Genomic DNA, 18000 nt, shown 5'->3' on the forward strand with positions numbered 1-18000 from the left:
AGTTGTTTCTGGGCTAGCAGCGGGCGGGCCGCGCCGCTCGCCGCCCCGTCATGAGTGAGAATGACGACGAGGCCGCGGCCATCTGCGACTCTGCGGTGAGTTGAATGGAATCCCCCCACCCCACCCCACCCTTCGCCCGCGCCCCCGCCCCCGCCGCCCCCCGCAAGCGCGCCCCGGCCGGCCGCGCGTTTGCCGCCCGAACATAACCTGCAAGTCCGCCGCAACTGTCATCCGCAAACGCTATGTCTCGTATATATCTCGCTATCGCTACGCTTCGGAACACTGCGATGTCGAGCTGACGTCGCGCGATACTTCACCTGCCTTTTGACCCGCTCACTCGATATTTACCGACCAATCTAGTGCAATTCATAACATCGAGCATAACCTACAAATATCAACAAACACTATTTCGGCCATCTAGCGGTCAGTTTACGAACTACTTCGCATTTGTTTAAAACTAATAGAGATTTTTCAGTTCGTAAACAGTCATTTTTTACATTCAATTCGTCGATTACATTAATTAACAACACTCTCCATTAATTCGCAAGTATATACTTGTTTGTTTACTTGACTGGAAATAAATGGTTAATCATTAAATGTATGACAAACCGTGTGCAATATTGTCGCTTCTGAAGCTATGTGTGTATAAATTCATTCTAGCGTCATTAGAATGTCTCAAGCCTTCGGTATTCTTAAAAGGCAGTATTGAAGACAATAAAACCAGGTGAAAATGCTAGTGGTTAGCATATAATGCTTTGAACAAAGTGGTCACAGGTTCAGATCCCACTGGTTTCTGTTGGCCAGACCTTGGATTTGTGACTCCGGGTCGATCGTTTCCTATTTATCTTATTTTAATTGAAACTGTTCCAAAACTTTGGCAACATTACCCATTTTCTTGAAAAATTCGAGCTTTGTATAAAATGCTGAAAATTTACAGATTGACCAAAAATGTCTTTGTGGATGTTAATTAATATGTATTTACTTTGTATAATAATATGTTTCTGGCCAGGAGGGCGCATTGGGGTTTCCTGTTAGACCTTTCTGGTATAAATTAAAAAATAAAAATAAATAAAACATTGGGTAAACACCAAGAATAGCGTCCCCTGGCATTTACACGCACAAAACGTTGAATATGTAATTCATTTGGATCCACAAAGTTGTCTTGGTGGATCACAAACGAATGCATTCATATTCCATTGTGGATGCGAGCGAAACAGAAGCTGAAACATCAATTCGGCACAAGTCGCAGATTATTTACAACATGCAAGAATTTGTTTTTATTAGAAATTCATTTCTCACCTCCACCAATGTGTAATTGCGGAGAATTACTCAATATAGGGATCTTACGTCAAATGCCAGGCCTCGCTATTCTAGGCTTTTATCCAATATTGATGCGGTATTGGTATGAAAATTTGGATTTTATAATAAAAATGGTACTTGTATCTTAGTTGGGCTCACGCATTACGTTTCGCATATGCTCTAACGTCAAGTTTAGAAAAAATAATTCTGGGCTCTATGACAAACTAAAAATAAAATCTTTTAGATATATTTTCAATATGCGAAAAATTTCAGAAGTATTAGATAAATAATTATGTTAGTTGCTATTTCTTTAAATAATTGAATAAGAAAGTTTGATTTCCAAAAAAGGGGCCCTTGAGTAGTCAGGACCCTGGAACTTTACCCCGGCTTCCCCCCTCTCGTCTGCCCTGGGCGTAGTAACGTATAGTTTTCAAATTTATTCCTACCCTATAGCGGAAATGAAGATAGGTCAGCTTCTGAAGCTTCGTTCGCCAGATATGAGTACATAAGGTCCTGGTTCATGGATGCCATTATTATTTAATATTAAAAAATTGTATTGAAGTTTTGAGACATGTATTTATGTAACTGTTAAATTACAGAAAACGCAAAGATCAAAAAAAAAGGTGCATGGTAAACGGTACATACTCACTTAATTTGCGCGAGCAGGATACAAGAGGAACAGGCTCTTCCTCCCATATTAATGTGCGCGCTCAGAATACGGGAGGAAAAGCCTGTTCCTCTTGTTCCTGTTGTACCCAGCCCACGCAAATTACGTGAGTATGTACCGTTTACCATGCACCCTTTTTTTTTTGATCTTTCGACTTAAGATCTTTCGATTTTCGATATTTGCCTTCCGATATTTGTGTTTTCTGTAATTTAACATTTTGGCTCGTCACGTAGACCCATATTATTTATATAGACGATGGGGATTGCACTATTTTATCCCTATCGTCTGGAATAAAAAAAAGTTTTTATTATTATTGTACCTGAAGCTTGAGCCTCGCTACTAAACAAGTGCCCAAAAAAAATATAAAACTTTTTTAAGTGAAAAATATTCATATTTTTGAACAGAAGGTTGTCCATAAATCGATCTAAATCTTTGTTTTTCCATTTTTAACGCCTTTTATACATCATGATATTTCAAACCATAAATAGATGTAATGTTCTAATTTCCCTTTTACAGTTTATATTGTATTTTATGAATAAAAATGTGTACTTTTAACTAAAAAATTGATCCACTCTATTTTATAGGCGTCACTTGTTGAAGGATGTCGACTGCCAGTGCGAATGCATGGCGGCTCCGACTGGCCCCTCGCTGAAATCATCAGTATTAAGGACATAAGTAGTCAAAGAGGCTATTATGTGCATTACGTTGATTGTAAGTATTTCAGAATTCAGATAAGCCTTATTTTATTTTATTTTAACACACATATACCAGTGTTTTCACAGGTTACCCCAATATGACACTGGTCAGGTAATACATAAATAACACACATTTTATATAAACATACATATACATATAACATTAAAAAAATACATTTAATTTTATTTAACAAGCATTCATATGCTACCCAAAAAAATTAAAGAAGAAAATATAAATTAAAAATTCAAAATTAAAAAAGTATGCATCTGTTCAGAGAATTCCATGACTCCAACCATTCTCCAACTCCGATCATGAAATTGAACCACATTGAAATTTTTTTCTGTGTATATACCATTTCCAGGTACCATTTCCATTTTCATACATACAATCCTTATATCTCGAACCAAATCATTATTAAAAAAATGTTATAAGAATCTAACCCCACAGCCTAGATATTTATATACATATTATGAACGTTCCAGTTAACAAACGCTTAGACGAATGGGTGACCGAATCATGGCTCGATACCCGAAAAGTACAGTTTCCGCGTCCGACGGGCGGGACTACGACGGCAGGAGGTACTGGAACATGTACTCCAAAGAAACAACTTATCGGTACGGGTGCTGGAGGTACCGTCGTCGCCGTATCCAGCGTGCCCGTCATAGGTAATTGAATCATCAACGACCTGATGAAAATGTATATCGATTGTATTTGATGATTATTTGCTTGTATTAGGAACTGTGCAAGTAGCTACTCCTGCAGAGTCCGAACGAACGGTTCAACCTTCAGGTCCGACGAGTCCTCTCCCAGCTACTGAACTCGTCAATGGAGGGGCCGTTCTTGATGCTGCTTTACATAAAAGAATGAGCAGGAAAAAGAAAGCCACCGCAATAGAAAGCGAGGTAGTATTTGTTGATTGTGTTAAATTTATCGTGTTGGATGAGTTATGGGCGTGCATCACAGTTATTCCATTGGATCTGTCTTGGAATCTATGGTTGATTTAAAATCACTTTTGATCCTCAATTCACCTTCTTACAACCACATCAAGACAGTCGATGCCTTTTTCTTTCATCGACTCGGATTTGCTTTGAGATATGTAAGACTAATCTCCAACCTTTTGTCTTCTCACTTGCTTTTCAACTCGCTTGTGAGAAACAAGCTTAAGTATAATGCCATTGTGTGGAATCCGCATGAAGCAAATTACTCTCTAGAGATTGAGATAGTGCAAAGGGCATTTCATACTAATAATACTATTTCCTATATAGGAAATCGTATTTCCTTTTGGGCATGCTTGGGTATAATTCCCTTTATCTTCGGAGTAACTTTTTATAAATTCGTTTTGTTCTCCAGCTTCTCTGTGGTAATACCTCATGTCCGTCGTTGCAGGAACAGTTGTTGGAACTATATGTCCCTAATAATTATGTTCATGGTAGACACCATCATTGTACCTCCTGTTTGCAGTTCTTATCGGATGGCTCCCCAAGAGCTTTCAGAATTCTTATTTGAAATCGTTGCTGCCATGTCCAAATGTGATATTTTTCCACCTAGATGAGTGAAGGCTATTATGAATTATTTTAACCTATCTGTCTGTTAGCCTGCGCTCATTATTACTTTCATAGTTAGATGTAATGTATAAATCGAATTTTTATCTTTTCTCTTCCATTTGGGCCTCGCAGGGATGTTTTGTATTTACGGCTGGTTCTTATATATTGGTGCTGGCTGTGGATGCAAGACATTCCTTACTGTGTATTATTTTTTATCATATTTTTCTGCTTTTTTTTCTTGTTTTCTTATTTAAACCATTGTGGCCCATTAGGTTATTCCTATGATGTCGCAATGGTCCAAAACTATAATAAATAAATAAATGTTTGGTAATTTGGAAACTTATTGCTAGGATTCTATGGATGGTGGCGAAGTTCCGGCTAGACCTCGTCAATCTGGTAGCATGACTGCTCACGGCCACGACGATGTAATCACAAGAATTAATGCCGTGCCCTGCCCGAATGTGATATTTTCCACCTCGGTGAGCGTAGGATATTATTTTAACTTATTTTATTTGCTCATTATTATTTTCCTAATCGGATGTGATGTATGAGTGGAATTTTGATCTTCTCTCTTCCATTTGGGCCTCACAGGGATGTTTTGTATTTACGGCTGGTTCTTATATATTGGTGCTGGCTGTGGATGCAAGACATTCCTTACTGTATATTATTTTTATCATATTTATCTGCTTTTTTTCTTTTTATTTAAACCATTGTGGCCCATTAAGTTATTCCTATAATGCTGCAATGGTCCAAAACTATAAATAATTAAATGTTTGGTAATATTGAAACTTATTGCTAGGATTCAATGGATGGTGGCGAAGTTCCGGCTAGACCTCGTCAATCTGGTAGCATGACTGCTCACGGCCACGACGATGTAATTACAAGAATGAAAAATGTTCAAATGATAGAACTAGGACGTCATCGAATAAAACCTTGGTATTTTGCTCCGTATCCTCAGGTATTTTATTTTTCACCTTTTTTATTTTTTTTAATGAGAATATTTACGAAATTAACTACTGTTGTTTGTTTTGTAGGAAATAGTACTGTTGCCCTGTATTTATATATGTGAATTTTGCTTAAAATATAGAAAAAGCAGAAAATGTTTAGAACGACACTTAGTAAGTACACATCAAGATTAATTCAATTTTTATTGTATATGATCGGTTGAATTTATTTATTGTCGATTTTAGACGAAATGTAATCTGCGACATCCTCCCGGTAACGAAATCTATCGAAAGAATAGCATATCGTTCTTCGAAATAGACGGTAGAAAAAACAAAAACTATGCACAGAATCTGTGTTTGCTGGCGAAACTTTTTCTAGACCATAAAACGCTTTACTATGACACCGATCCATTTCTGTTTTATGTTATGACCGAATTCGATCCTAGAGGATTTCACATAGTCGGCTATTTTTCAAAAGAAAAGGAAAGTACCGAAGATTATAACGTAGCTTGTATATTAACACTTCCACCATACCAGAGAAAGGGGTATGGCAAACTTTTAATTGAATTTAGTAAGTGCAAGAAATTAATATAAAATTTATCGAATAAACGTCTGTGAATGTGTTGATATAATCTATCCGTCTTTTAGGTTATGAATTATCAAAATTTGAGGGCAAAACGGGATCGCCGGAAAAACCGCTTTCTGATCTTGGATTGCTTTCGTACAGAAGTTACTGGGCACAAACAATATTAGACATTTTAACTACTATCAAACCGGTAGTGGAAAATGAAAAACCGTTGATAACCATAAAGTGAGGTTTTATTTTAACAATCGTTATTATTAAACATATATACAGTGCACAGTTTTTATTTATACGTGTGTTTTATAGTGAAATCTGCGAAATGACGAGTATTAAAAAAGAAGACGTAATATCAACGTTGCAAAATCTCAATTTAATCAATTACTATAAAGGACAATATATAATTGCAGTTAATCAGGTACGTGTTCATAATGCATAGTGTGTGTGTTGTTTTTCAGTCGTAGTGTGAATTTTATTTCATTACAAGCAAATAAACGTTGTAGGAAACAATCATAGCGCATAAAAAAGCAATGGAAAAGAGAACTGTTAGAATTGATCCAAAGTGCCTTCATTGGACACCAAAAGACTGGTCGAAGAGAGCGAAATGGTGAGATATTTTTCGTGCGTAGGATGAGGGTGCTAGACCGATACTCTTATCATTACATTAACAATCTAGAACAGCAATTGCCAAACTGATTTGCGAGCTTAACACTAGCATTCGAAAGACCTGAATCATAATTTTGCATATATGCCACAGTCAAGGTGTACATTTCATTCTAATTTGTTCATACACGAACTAATCTGATCAGTTGTAATGTACACAAAAGAACAAATTGACGAACGAACTAGTTTGTTCATGCAAACTATTAGGCATTAGTTAAAGTATTCTCAATCGGGTACTTATTAGTTATACGGGCGCAGTTTCATTGATGGTCTCTTTAAGTTTAAGATGGTTTCATTAAGGTGCCGCAAACAGTTTTAGTAAAATGACAATGCGCAACCAGTTACCTCGATAAAAATCAAAAACGCATTTCCCAAATCATTGTATTATGTGTATGAATTTCACATATTTTCTGATGGAGGCCAATATTGCATTCATGCAGAGAGAATCTCTTCCATTGGATCTTATATATAACCAGCAGCATAAATCAGTGGTTAGTGTGTAATGCTTTCAACTGTATGGTCATGGGTTCAATCCCTGGCCCAATGCTGCTGACCAGACCTTGGATATATGACTCCAGGTCGATCGTTTCCTATCAGAATTTGTCAACTTATTTGATTTCATTGAAACAGTTCCAACAAATTGGTAACCTTGTCTTATCTCTTGCAAAATTCGAGTTGTCAACATCTCAAAATTACTTATTTACAAAATTGTTGTCATATTTATCCATAGATGTCTCTATAATGCTCTGTAAAATTGTTAATCGATTTTATCATTGGACAGGAAGGTGCGTTAGGGTTTAACTGGTTGGCCTTCCTGGTATATATGTATTTTCGATTTAACTTCAATCATTGGTCAAGTACTGCTTGCAAAACCTAGAGGCTATTCATGTTTTTAGTGTAAATGTGTATATTCGATACTCGGATGCGCCCCTATAACCAATAAGTACCGTCAATCGTTTGTCCTATTCTTGTATGTAATGTATGTATGCTTACCTTGGGTTGCAATATTTTTTATATTAACGGAAACGGGAATTATAACCACGTTATAATGCGCCTTCCATAGGATTTCCCTTTTAAATACTTGACGTTTTGACATCTCAAAGATTCTGACAGCCAAAAGTTTTATACCACAGCTGGTGAGTCTATTTGACGATAGCTTTTGACTGTTAGCACTCAAACTAAGATCAATAGCTTGTGTATGAACAAACTAGTATGCTCGTGAACGAACCGAAGTGAACACATGGACTGTGATATATACTGTATCTTAAAAAGGACGGTTTTTTTATGAATCAATCAATAGCTGGATGTTTGTTCGTCGGTATAAACTGGTTGGAGCTGCTGGTCTAGAACATTTTAGCGTCGTGTGTAAACTATTGATATATGATGTGGATGTTATACATTTTAGATTTATGTGGATTATACATTTCTGTCACACGACGCCCACATACTAATGCCAAGTTATCATTAGGTATGAATATCGATGAGAATGCGATGGTTTTCGACGATCGGTCGATCTCGATCGCTCAACACCGATATGAAATGCTAATTGTTAAATATAATCGTTAATGTGAACGTTTGTATACAGGTGATACGGAGCTGAACGGAATAAATGTGTAAATTTGACAGTAGTGTGGCGTACCTGAATTTAGATTATTTTGATTTATTCAATGTATTTCAAAGGCTGTGATTTTCTGATGCTTATCCAATTCTTATTTTAATTTTTTTTTTTTTTATATTTATTTCATATCATCTCCCATCAAATTTAGTCATGAATTCTCCTTTATGTCTGTATATGTATGTATAATTTGTGGCGTAATTTCTAAAACTGATCTATGCCCATAGTAATGTATTTCTATTGAAAATATTCTATATCCCGTCAAACCTTTATTCTTTGCTATTCTTGGAAGTTCTTCATTTTCACCCAAAATAAAATAAGACTGACGTAGATCGAACGATTCACAATCGGCATAGGTCGGACTTAGAAACGTGCCACTCTTGTATATGGGTAAGTGTTAGTACATTTGTCTACTGTAATTACTATAATCTTTCGTATTAAAATAATACGCTTATTATAATATTAAGCAATGTAAATAATTTAATTTAACAATGTAATTTTAGTTCGCTGTAAGGCTAACTGTTCTTTATATAACTCGTTTAATAGGTCGGAGGATTTAAATATATGTACATATAAATCAACTGTCGTTCTAAAAACATTACTTTCCTCGACCGGGTGCGTTCGCATCTGTAGTTTGTACCGTTGATATACATATTATTTTAATATCAAATGTGTAAATCAAATGTTAAATGTATATATAAATTATGTATAGTATGATGAAGTTAATGTACGCCTGTTTATATTTAATATATTATTATTTATTCAGCGGACTAATCAAATGTTTCTATAAGTGTAAATCCTCTTTCGTTAGTTTGTACGCAAAGATTAAATTAAATTATTTCAGTTGTAAATTAAATTTTTCTCTCGCCCATTTTTGATTTTTATAATTGTTCTTACTCTGTGTGTTGTGAAGTATTTGCTTTGTTTAGAAGTATGGTGTAAATTAACGTAAATGTGTACTTGATGCACACGTCTTGCTCTTAAACAGCAGTACGAAAAGTATTCTTTGGTACATTCTATATGGGCACATTCATATGTTCCGTAATGTGTATGTCGCGTAGATGTAACAGCAACAGCCGACAAAATCTATTCAAATTATACAACAGTACATGTCACTGCAATGTATCGGACAAAATCCGTTTTTCTTAGGCCATGTGACGTTATAGTAGCGAGTGCACGCATACTAACGAAAAATATTTTCGGAAACGTCATATTGTGACAATATTGAACTTGTCTGAACGTGCGCTGTTGTATAGTATGAATAGAAGTAGTCTTTTCCGTGCCGGACTGTTGCCTTTCAGTGCTGGATAGATTGAATAGGCCATTATGCGTGTGTACACATACTGTACAATATATATATTTAGCTAGATTCTTTTTCGCGCGTTTTGTGACGTACATATATGTACATATATCTCAAAACTGGAAACGGTGTCTGTTTAGTGAAATTTTTTTAAATACAAAACAAAATGCTAGAGAGATTGTTTAGTTCACGTTGAACTCGTAAGTTAAATACGGCCATAGTTGATTAATCCGTTCTTCCGTTTCCTAAGGAAAGAACAAACGTTTGGCATAATGTTCCAATTCTGATCTGAAAAGTCAGATATCTAATTACATTATATACATATGTATATACATATATATATATATATATATATATATATATATATATATATATATATATATATATATATATAAAATATGAATAAATATTATATATAAATAAATTTCATTTGTTTCATTTACCTCTTTATTACAGTCACAATAATAAAGACATTTACTGTATATTATACATACATCTTATTTCATATTTTAAATATGTTTACAAGATAGACTTAAAAAATACATGACTAGCGCTTAGACATCATTATTTTTATTATATACAAGAATCAGTCTAAACTATACTTTGTAATGCATCGCTACATACATATAATAGTATTTTTACCGATTCGACATAACCTAAATTCATGGAATATATCCTACTAGAGTTGCACTTACATAGTGAGATTCACCTGTTTATTTTGTAACAACTGCATATACACTTCCTGCACTTCAATGTATATAAAGTTTTTAAGGAAAGCACTCGAAAGTGTTCCCACGTTAAGTTATTCTCAGTCAAAGACACTTAAACGAGTCCTATCTCGACAACTTAGACCTGACGATAGATCGGGAAGCTTAAAGAGGATAATATTGCCCTTTAAAGCAATGCTTATCACTTGAATTACACCGCACTGTTTACGGCAGGCACGTCTCATGAAAACCTCGAGTCGCTGTCCTCGAATTTGCCGCTCAAAAATTTCGGCATAGTGTTGTTTCTATAGTCGTCGTTTTTCAAAGAAACAATTTTACCACTGCTGCTAATGCCCCGACTTGTCGTTCTCGACATCGAAGACACGGGCATCTTCCTCCTCTCTTTCAAATGCAAGCACACACACCATAGCTCCCTCGTCTTCTTGTTGCCGATGACGAAGAAAATAAACAAGACAAACCCTTGCAGTGTGGACGTAATGCAGAACAAATACGTCATCACCAAATTCTCAGCCAACAGTCCAAAGACCCATGTCAGACCGAACAAGAAGAATAGTAAGAAACTTACGGTAAGACTCCGATACAACTGTCTGGAGTCACCGTGACGTTGTATCTTCGAGCTCATGAAGACTGAATAGATTATAATACAAAATAGTATCGTGTTAGCAGCCACTATTATTATGACGGGAAGGATTACAGTGAGCCAGAATCCTAAACCTTCAGGATAACAAAACTGTTTATTCATTTTTCCCATAGGTTCAGTCGTGCCGTAAATATCACTATTTATAGAGCATAGAATAATAATGGGACACAGTGGAACTAACCATCCGCAAGTGCAAGCTTTTAAAAGCTTATGAGATGAAGCTGTCGAGAATACTCTGACTAGCCGTTGGTACGACAGCACTGCGGAAATCAGCATCCATGAAAACGAACTCAAAACTGAGTAATGCATTGTGATTCCAGTAGCCAAGCATATAGCTCTGTTATCGCTAACATCGACGAAAGAAACTATCAAGAATGAGATGATCAACAATGCTATCGCTGCTGAAAGATGCATCCATATCTTGTTACTGAAATCACTCCTCCAGCTTTTGAATATCATACCGGTTAGACCGATCACTAGCAAGCCGAGCAAGGATATGACGCACCCAGCGTAGGATATGATCGACAATATCGTATAGTGGGTTTCGTCAAAATGCTTATTGGGTCTGAGAATTTGTGCAAAGTGTGTCAAATGATTACAACGACACGTGTCTAGTCCGTTTTTTTTCTTCGACAACAATTTGCATCCTTGTGTAGACCAATTTCCGTTGGGTCCCATGGTGTAGTCCCAAAATGCACACAGCTTTGTCTCGTTCTTTTGAGCATTACCTTCGTGAGGTTTCATGTGGATTTCCACAAACTGATTGGGTGCAAATGTAGTTGTATTGCCCAGGGATATGCTGATGACTTTGCTGTTTACTTTTTGGTTGTTTTTGGAATTGTTCACCGAGAAGGCATTGTCGTTTTTAAACAGAATGAAGGAAAGTCTCTCTTTTGAATTTTCACCCAATGATTGCGGAATTTTGACGACGATTTCGTTATTTGTTTCGCTAGGCAGTGAAGATGCATCTGTAATAACAAAATTGATACATTCATTCAATAATTAATTATTTTTGAGCATGGATAAGTAAGTATGTATGTAATTAGAGATTGATCATTATTATTAAAAATTAAGCAAAGATATAAACCAAATTTTTTAGTGCCATCTGTCGGTAAAGTTACATAACTTCGAATTATTTTTAAGAACATACATACTATCCGTATAAATATTCTAATGTATTTTTAATACAGTATATCGACATATGATAAATTTGTATTCATATATGAATTTTATATAAAACTAGTGGTTTTACCCGGCTTCGCTCGGTATTTGTAATATAAACCGCTTAAACATGGCTAATCTAACAGTAACATTTTATTGAATTTATTTGAACATTCATTTGTTTTTTATTAAATTTAACGTCGCGGATTCTGCGAACCAAAACTTACATACCTTTAGTCTCTTTCGAAATTCTATATTATGTAGACATTTCATATTTTAATGGAAATCAATAGATAGCGTTAATAAATATTCAATTTAAAAATATAATTAATTATTAAATACCTATATGTATACCGAGAAAAGCTCAACAAAACTGTTGATTAAATTTTTCTTAAGCTTAAACATTTTTTGAGATCAAATGCTAGATATAAAAATCGAAAGCAAACTAATATGAGGCTTGTAAATAAAAAAAACGTTTACTTTCTCAAGACAATCTACATATGTAAATAAATTGTATTGTGAAGCTTTTTTTTTTGAGTAATAGATTAAAAAAAAACAATAAGTATAATATATGCAGAAAGAGCTCCTCACAAATTTGACTCACCTTTTAAAATATGAATAGTATCCTTGTTGAAGCCATATTCATCCATTGCTTCCACTTGAATACCAAGCATCGGATTAGAGTTACTCCTGTCGCCGACTACAATAGCAATGTTAGGTTTGACTATTTTGGCCTGGCATTCATTTGCAGGCAGTTCCATCTTACTAACGATAATATCCAAATTAATCAGTATATTCTTCGGAATCGTAACATCTTCGCCGAGATTCAAAATGTCATTTATATGATTGGTCAAATCGGAAACTTGCTCTGTAGTCACAGAACTGGTGTTAGCCAACGACTGTAACTCATTCTCGACATTAGACACCTGCTCATCTGGCTTTGGAGTGGTAGTTCTAACAGTAATTGGTAGCGGTGTTGTCATTTCTATTGTTGTATCGTCCATTGTGCTGCCACACGAAGGATAAGACTCAGTTTCGGTTAATTCTTCCAAGTTAGCACACTCTGCACTATCCTTGATTATGGTACTCCAATGAAAACCTACGTTGAAATCTCCAACGCACTCTCTGCTTATACATTCCTCTTTTCCGATGATAGTACCGAACGGAAACGTCTTAGATGTATACAGTTTCTTTCCCAAATTTTTTATTTCATCGCCGTTACAGAACAATACACTCCGTATGTAAATAATCTCATACATATAAGTATCATTAAATACAATCTGTTGAGGAAAAAATATATTTTCAAATGTTAAACTATCTTGGGAGTGCAAATTCATGTGCAATAACATTTGTTTGTTGTTGTAGATTCTTTTAATTTTGGTGTTTGTTACATATTTATGCTCCTGGTCTAGTGAAGAATTTCCATCGCTTTTGTACGCAGTCTTTTCTTTATTCAAATAATCGTTAATATAATTTTCTATATCTTTTATATTTATGTCATCAATGTTGAATGAGTTTTTAAAACAAATCATGACAGCATATCTATTATAAAGTTCAGTTTTGGGCCCTATGTATAACTGTTTTTGAGATGTTTCTGATACATATTCTTTTGTATTGTTCATTAGACACCAATAGTAACCGTCTTCAATAGCCATCATGGAATAATTTGTTGGTGACAAATTTTTTAGGGTCACTCTAGTCGGATAATAGTATTCAGAATCAGTGAAACACAGTATTTGTTCCCACAATTCTTCTATAATGTATTGATCGATTTTCAGAATCAACTCTCCATCACTGTAAATAAATTGTAATTTATAAACTAAAATCTCATGTAACTTATGCTATGTATTGTATTTAAAATAGTATACACTCATTTGAATGTTCCTAATTTTTTTATAAAATGAATTTGGAATTAATACTTACTGATCCATAATTTCTAAATTCAATCTGTTAACTTGGACAAAGTATTCACACATTACGTTGTGGAAAATTTGTCCTGGCTCCCTCATTGTCCACTTCGAATCCAATAAAGATACTACCGTTTTGGAAGAATTGAAGTCTTCATATGAATTGAAATTTAACTCCGACTTCACAATCTAAAACAAAAAATCAATTTTTGGATATTTTATGAGATAAGCTTTAAGATATATCAACTAAAACATGAAAAATCAAATATTATTCGTGAATATCATCTATCTATCTATCAATGTATAATTTAACCACATGACTGATTTCCAACAGCGCGTCATAAAAAATATTATTTATCTGGTATATGATATATGTACATATGTACACAATGGTAATTGGATTATTACGATCGCCCAAAAGACAATTTTTACCATGAAAATCGCGAATATGGAATATTTCGCACTCGAGTTCTCGTTAGTATGATGAACTTTTCGGCTGTCAGAAGTTCCGTTATAGAGATTTTAGTGACTTTTGGGCGAGCGCTTTGTGCGCAATAATCACCGAACCGTACACAATATATTATACTAAACGTTGTTTGTATTTTCTTTATTCAGGCCGACCCAATAACTTAATGATAATAAATTTTCACTTTTCTTGCTCTTTGATCACCAAACTATAATTATACTTCTTTCAAAATTGCTAAATCCTGATTGAAGTATGTATGTATAGCTCAGTGGTTGCGTGTAATCCTTTCAACTGAGTGGTCGGTCACGGGTTCATTCCCTGGCGTGGTGGTGCTGGCCAGACCTTGGATATGTAACTCCAGGTCGATCATTTCTTATCAGATTTCATTGAAACGGTTCCAACAAATTGGCGATCTCTCACAAAATTCGAGTTTATGGCATCTCGAATTTTCTGATATGTAAAATGTTTGTCAAATGTGTCCATAGATGTCTATGATTCTCTGTAAGGAAAGAAAGCGCAACGCGATTTGTCTGTTAAGCCTTCCGTGTATATAAAATACCTTTAGCAGGTAATTAGATAAATTCCCACTGTAGAACATTTATGTAAAGCAAGCCAGGGACGTCGTTTGGGGGGCATGTTTACCCCCTCTAGATTTGTGTAGGCCAGGAGTATACATGCCATTTGAAATACTGTTGCGACCCCGAGGTACTGACCGTAAAACCATCGGTTGGCCAGTATTTCGCCGTCAAGCATTCACTTCCTCCCCGGCTGCCGAAATAAACAATTGTACACTGCCAACACGATTATTCGTCATTTAAAGCTTAGGCCAGCATAAACTGCAACAAGTTTAAACTTGTCGATCAGAAGCTTCTTCCAAAAAACCAACTTCTTCCAAAGTCCCACCCCCCGAAAAAAAAATTAAATAACGTCCCTGAAGTTCCACATTCTCAAATGTATACATACTTATTTGCTGGAGAAAATTGACCTGTAACAATGACACATACATATCTACTGCCATTGTTATGAAGATAGACGAGAGAATTTCAGCATAATAAATTACAATTCGCATTTCATACGAGTGCCATTTTTGCCAAGACATAACCTCCTATTGAACTTTCACAAATCAGACTTTATTTCTTAAATGTATGTATTATCTCTTATTTTTAATGCTCAAATTCTAATCTAAGCTTTTATACTAAAATTCCTATAATAAATGTCCCCCTTGGTACAACACTCTTTGTATTTGTTCGTGTGTTTGTTTTAATATGACGGAAACTATTTTGAAAGACTAGTTCATGTGGGAGCCTCCAGTAAGCTATTGTACTTATGTATATAATTTTTGTCCAATTCAACCTATGTAAATATAATTGCTTTATGTCAGCACTCAAATTGACTTCCAAACAAACATTTGATTACTCACTTCCACACCCTCCGGATAATCAGGATAGTCTTTCCAGCTGAACGTGTCATCCGTGCGATTTATACCAAGAGGCAACTCCCACGAACTTTCAGCAAAACTCGAATACTCAGGATGATTACTGTAAATGTAACCCCTATGAAGTAAACTGCCCTCGTTTCTTTTGCAAATCGATTCAGCCTGCACTACGGTAGCCCTCAAAAGGGCCCGTCTGGAAGTAACAGCGACACCACTCGGAGCCGTCAAACAAGCAGGAATTGGAGCATTGAAAGACATGTACTGCTCGGGACACCTCCAATCTATCGAATACGAGTTTTCGTAGGTGGGTATGACGCAGAACATAGAGTGTCTCTCCTCACATGTGACGTATTTGAACAACTTGGTCCTCATATTGACGACGGCACAGAGTGCCGAACCTGGACCATAGCCATCGTTCTGGATCCAGTGCTCCGGATCACCCATTTTCGCGTCTCCTATTCGCCAATTGATGAATGGCCCGTCTTCATAGCTCCTCACATAGTCCACCCAGAACTCTTCATGCGCCAGGTACTTGGAAAATTCCGGCATGTCGTAAAACTTCAACGGAATCATATTTCCACTACACATGCTATGTCTTTCGAAGTAGGTCGCATTGTCGTATGCTCTCACACAAACAGAGCCTAGATTTTCTATTTCTGCCAGATTGAATCCTATTGGACATTGGTTACTGTGTAGAGGATTTACCATGAATGCCAAAATGATCAGACTTGCCAGTTGAATTGTCGAACCCATGTCTGAAGCGATCTGCAAGTAAAACACACAAGTTACAGACTAGATGAACAACAGTATAACTTACTATTCATTCATCTTCTTTAGCTTAGATTACGTTTGTTTTATAAAAGGCTATGTCGTCCGTCGATACTCTTTCATACTTAAAAAAAAGAGCGCAATTCGTATATCCAGACAGATGGAAAACAAACATTTAAATCACCTACATATAAAGGTTCATTTATACCATTACAGCTCAATACAGCAACTGCACGTAAACAGTAGTACGAAAAATATTATTTAATACATTATATATGGACACATTCATATGTTCCGTAATAAATTCGTGGCGTATCGAAACTGTAGAAACCGACACGATCTATTATATGATACAGCAGTACATGCAGTGACATCCCGAAGGCATAGGCTGGTAAGGAAATTCATACAGGCGGCAAATTTTGGTTGAATAAAATTGATTGTAAATTAAGTTAGCAATAAATAATATTCTTAGAAAAGATCTTGTTCTCCACTTGATCGATGAAAAAACATCGAAAGAGTAAGTTTTTAATGACGGTAATATCATCGATTAATGGCTGTAGAGTGAAATTATCCTGCACTCCTTTAACTAATATCTGGAATGTATCATGCTACCGACAGTTCGGTGATTATTCCGCACAAAGAGATCACGCAAATGGCACTAAAATCTCGGAACATCTAGCATCCCAAAACTCCATCCATCGAGAGCTACCCACACATATTATATTTTAATGTGACGAAAATATCCATATTTTTTCATTCTTACGGCTAATTTTTGATATACATATGTATCTAAACGCATCATAACATTATGGACTCGTTATTAAATAATTATTTAAAAAGCATAATTTTCAACAATAACCATAGAACGGGAGATGTTAGTGTGGTTACCTTTAAAATTGCTTTAAAAAGCTATTTTTTTTTTTTTTTTTTTTTTTTTTTTTTTTTTTTTCGAGAATTGCCTCTGCGAATCGTAAACGATGTAATAATTTAACTATGGGAAAAACCGAAAAAAATTCGAGCTCCATGAATGACTTATTTTATATTTGGGAACGGAGATATCGGTGAACGAAGGGCTGGTGAGAGAGATGGCCGTATACGAAATGCCGGGAGCGAAGGGTCAGTATTCGTCCTCATCTTTTACCATTTAATAAAACTATCATATAGATTTTAATGTGACGAAAATTTCTATATTTTTACAGCTAATTTTTGATGCACCTAAACGCATCATAATTTTATGGACTCGTTATCAAATAATTATTTAAAAAGCATAATTTTCAACAATAACCATAGAACGGGATATGTTAATGGTTACCTTTAAAATTGCTTTTTTCAAGAATTGCGTCTGCGAATCGTAAACGATGTTATAATTTAATTATGGGAAAAGCCGAAAAAAATTATTCGAGCTCCGCGAACGACTTATTTTATATTTGTGAACGAAGATATCGGTGAACGGACGGTCTTTGAAAGAGGTGGCCTGGAGCGCGTCCTCGGTTAACGGAAATTCTGTGAACGAGTTGTCAATTAACCGTATAGTCGCGCTTTGTAGTGTATATGTTACAGTGAAAGCATATTTCAAATGAAAATATA

General features: G+C 35.4%; 2 protein-coding genes across 5 annotated transcripts in view; one reads left to right on the forward strand and one right to left on the reverse strand.

Moving 5' to 3' along the window:
* Positions 1-18000, forward strand: part of Tip60 (Histone acetyltransferase Tip60) — a 20694-nt gene continuing 2694 nt past the window's right edge. Inside the window, exons 1-13 of one of the 4 annotated variants that reach the window (XR_013260350.1) lie at positions 1-95; positions 2551-2677; positions 3145-3327; positions 3398-3564; positions 4557-4685; positions 5006-5164; positions 5241-5324; positions 5397-5721; positions 5799-5961; positions 6040-6148; positions 6234-6337; positions 7799-7861; positions 7979-8878. Coding sequence is in view for 3 of the 4 variants with exons in the window: in XM_077427649.1 (XP_077283775.1) it covers positions 51-95; positions 2551-2677; positions 3145-3327; positions 3398-3564; positions 4557-4685; positions 5006-5164; positions 5241-5324; positions 5397-5721; positions 5799-5961; positions 6040-6148; positions 6234-6337; position 7799 (1596 nt within the window). In the remaining variant the exon portion in view is untranslated. Of the gene's footprint in view, positions 96-2550; positions 2678-3144; positions 3328-3397; positions 3565-4556; positions 4686-5005; positions 5165-5240; positions 5325-5396; positions 5722-5798; positions 5962-6039; positions 6149-6233; positions 6338-7798; positions 8879-18000 lie in introns of those variants that run through there. The other 3 variants (XM_077427649.1, XM_077427650.1, XM_077427651.1) reach the window with 3 other exon arrangements.
* Positions 9745-18000, reverse strand: part of LOC143909592 (uncharacterized) — a 19413-nt gene continuing 11157 nt past the window's right edge. Inside the window, exons 2-5 of the mRNA XM_077427648.1 lie at positions 15631-16410; positions 13761-13933; positions 12442-13631; positions 9745-11644 (exon numbers count right to left, since the gene is read on the reverse strand). Coding sequence (XP_077283774.1) covers positions 10257-11644; positions 12442-13631; positions 13761-13933; positions 15631-16398 — 3519 coding nt within the window. The 5' untranslated portion in view covers positions 16399-16410 and the 3' untranslated portion in view covers positions 9745-10256. The remainder of the gene's footprint in view (positions 11645-12441; positions 13632-13760; positions 13934-15630; positions 16411-18000) is intronic.

Source organism: Arctopsyche grandis, chromosome 3, assembly GCF_051622035.1.
Source record: "Arctopsyche grandis isolate Sample6627 chromosome 3, ASM5162203v2, whole genome shotgun sequence".
Lineage (NCBI taxonomy): Eukaryota > Metazoa > Arthropoda > Insecta > Trichoptera > Hydropsychidae > Arctopsyche > Arctopsyche grandis.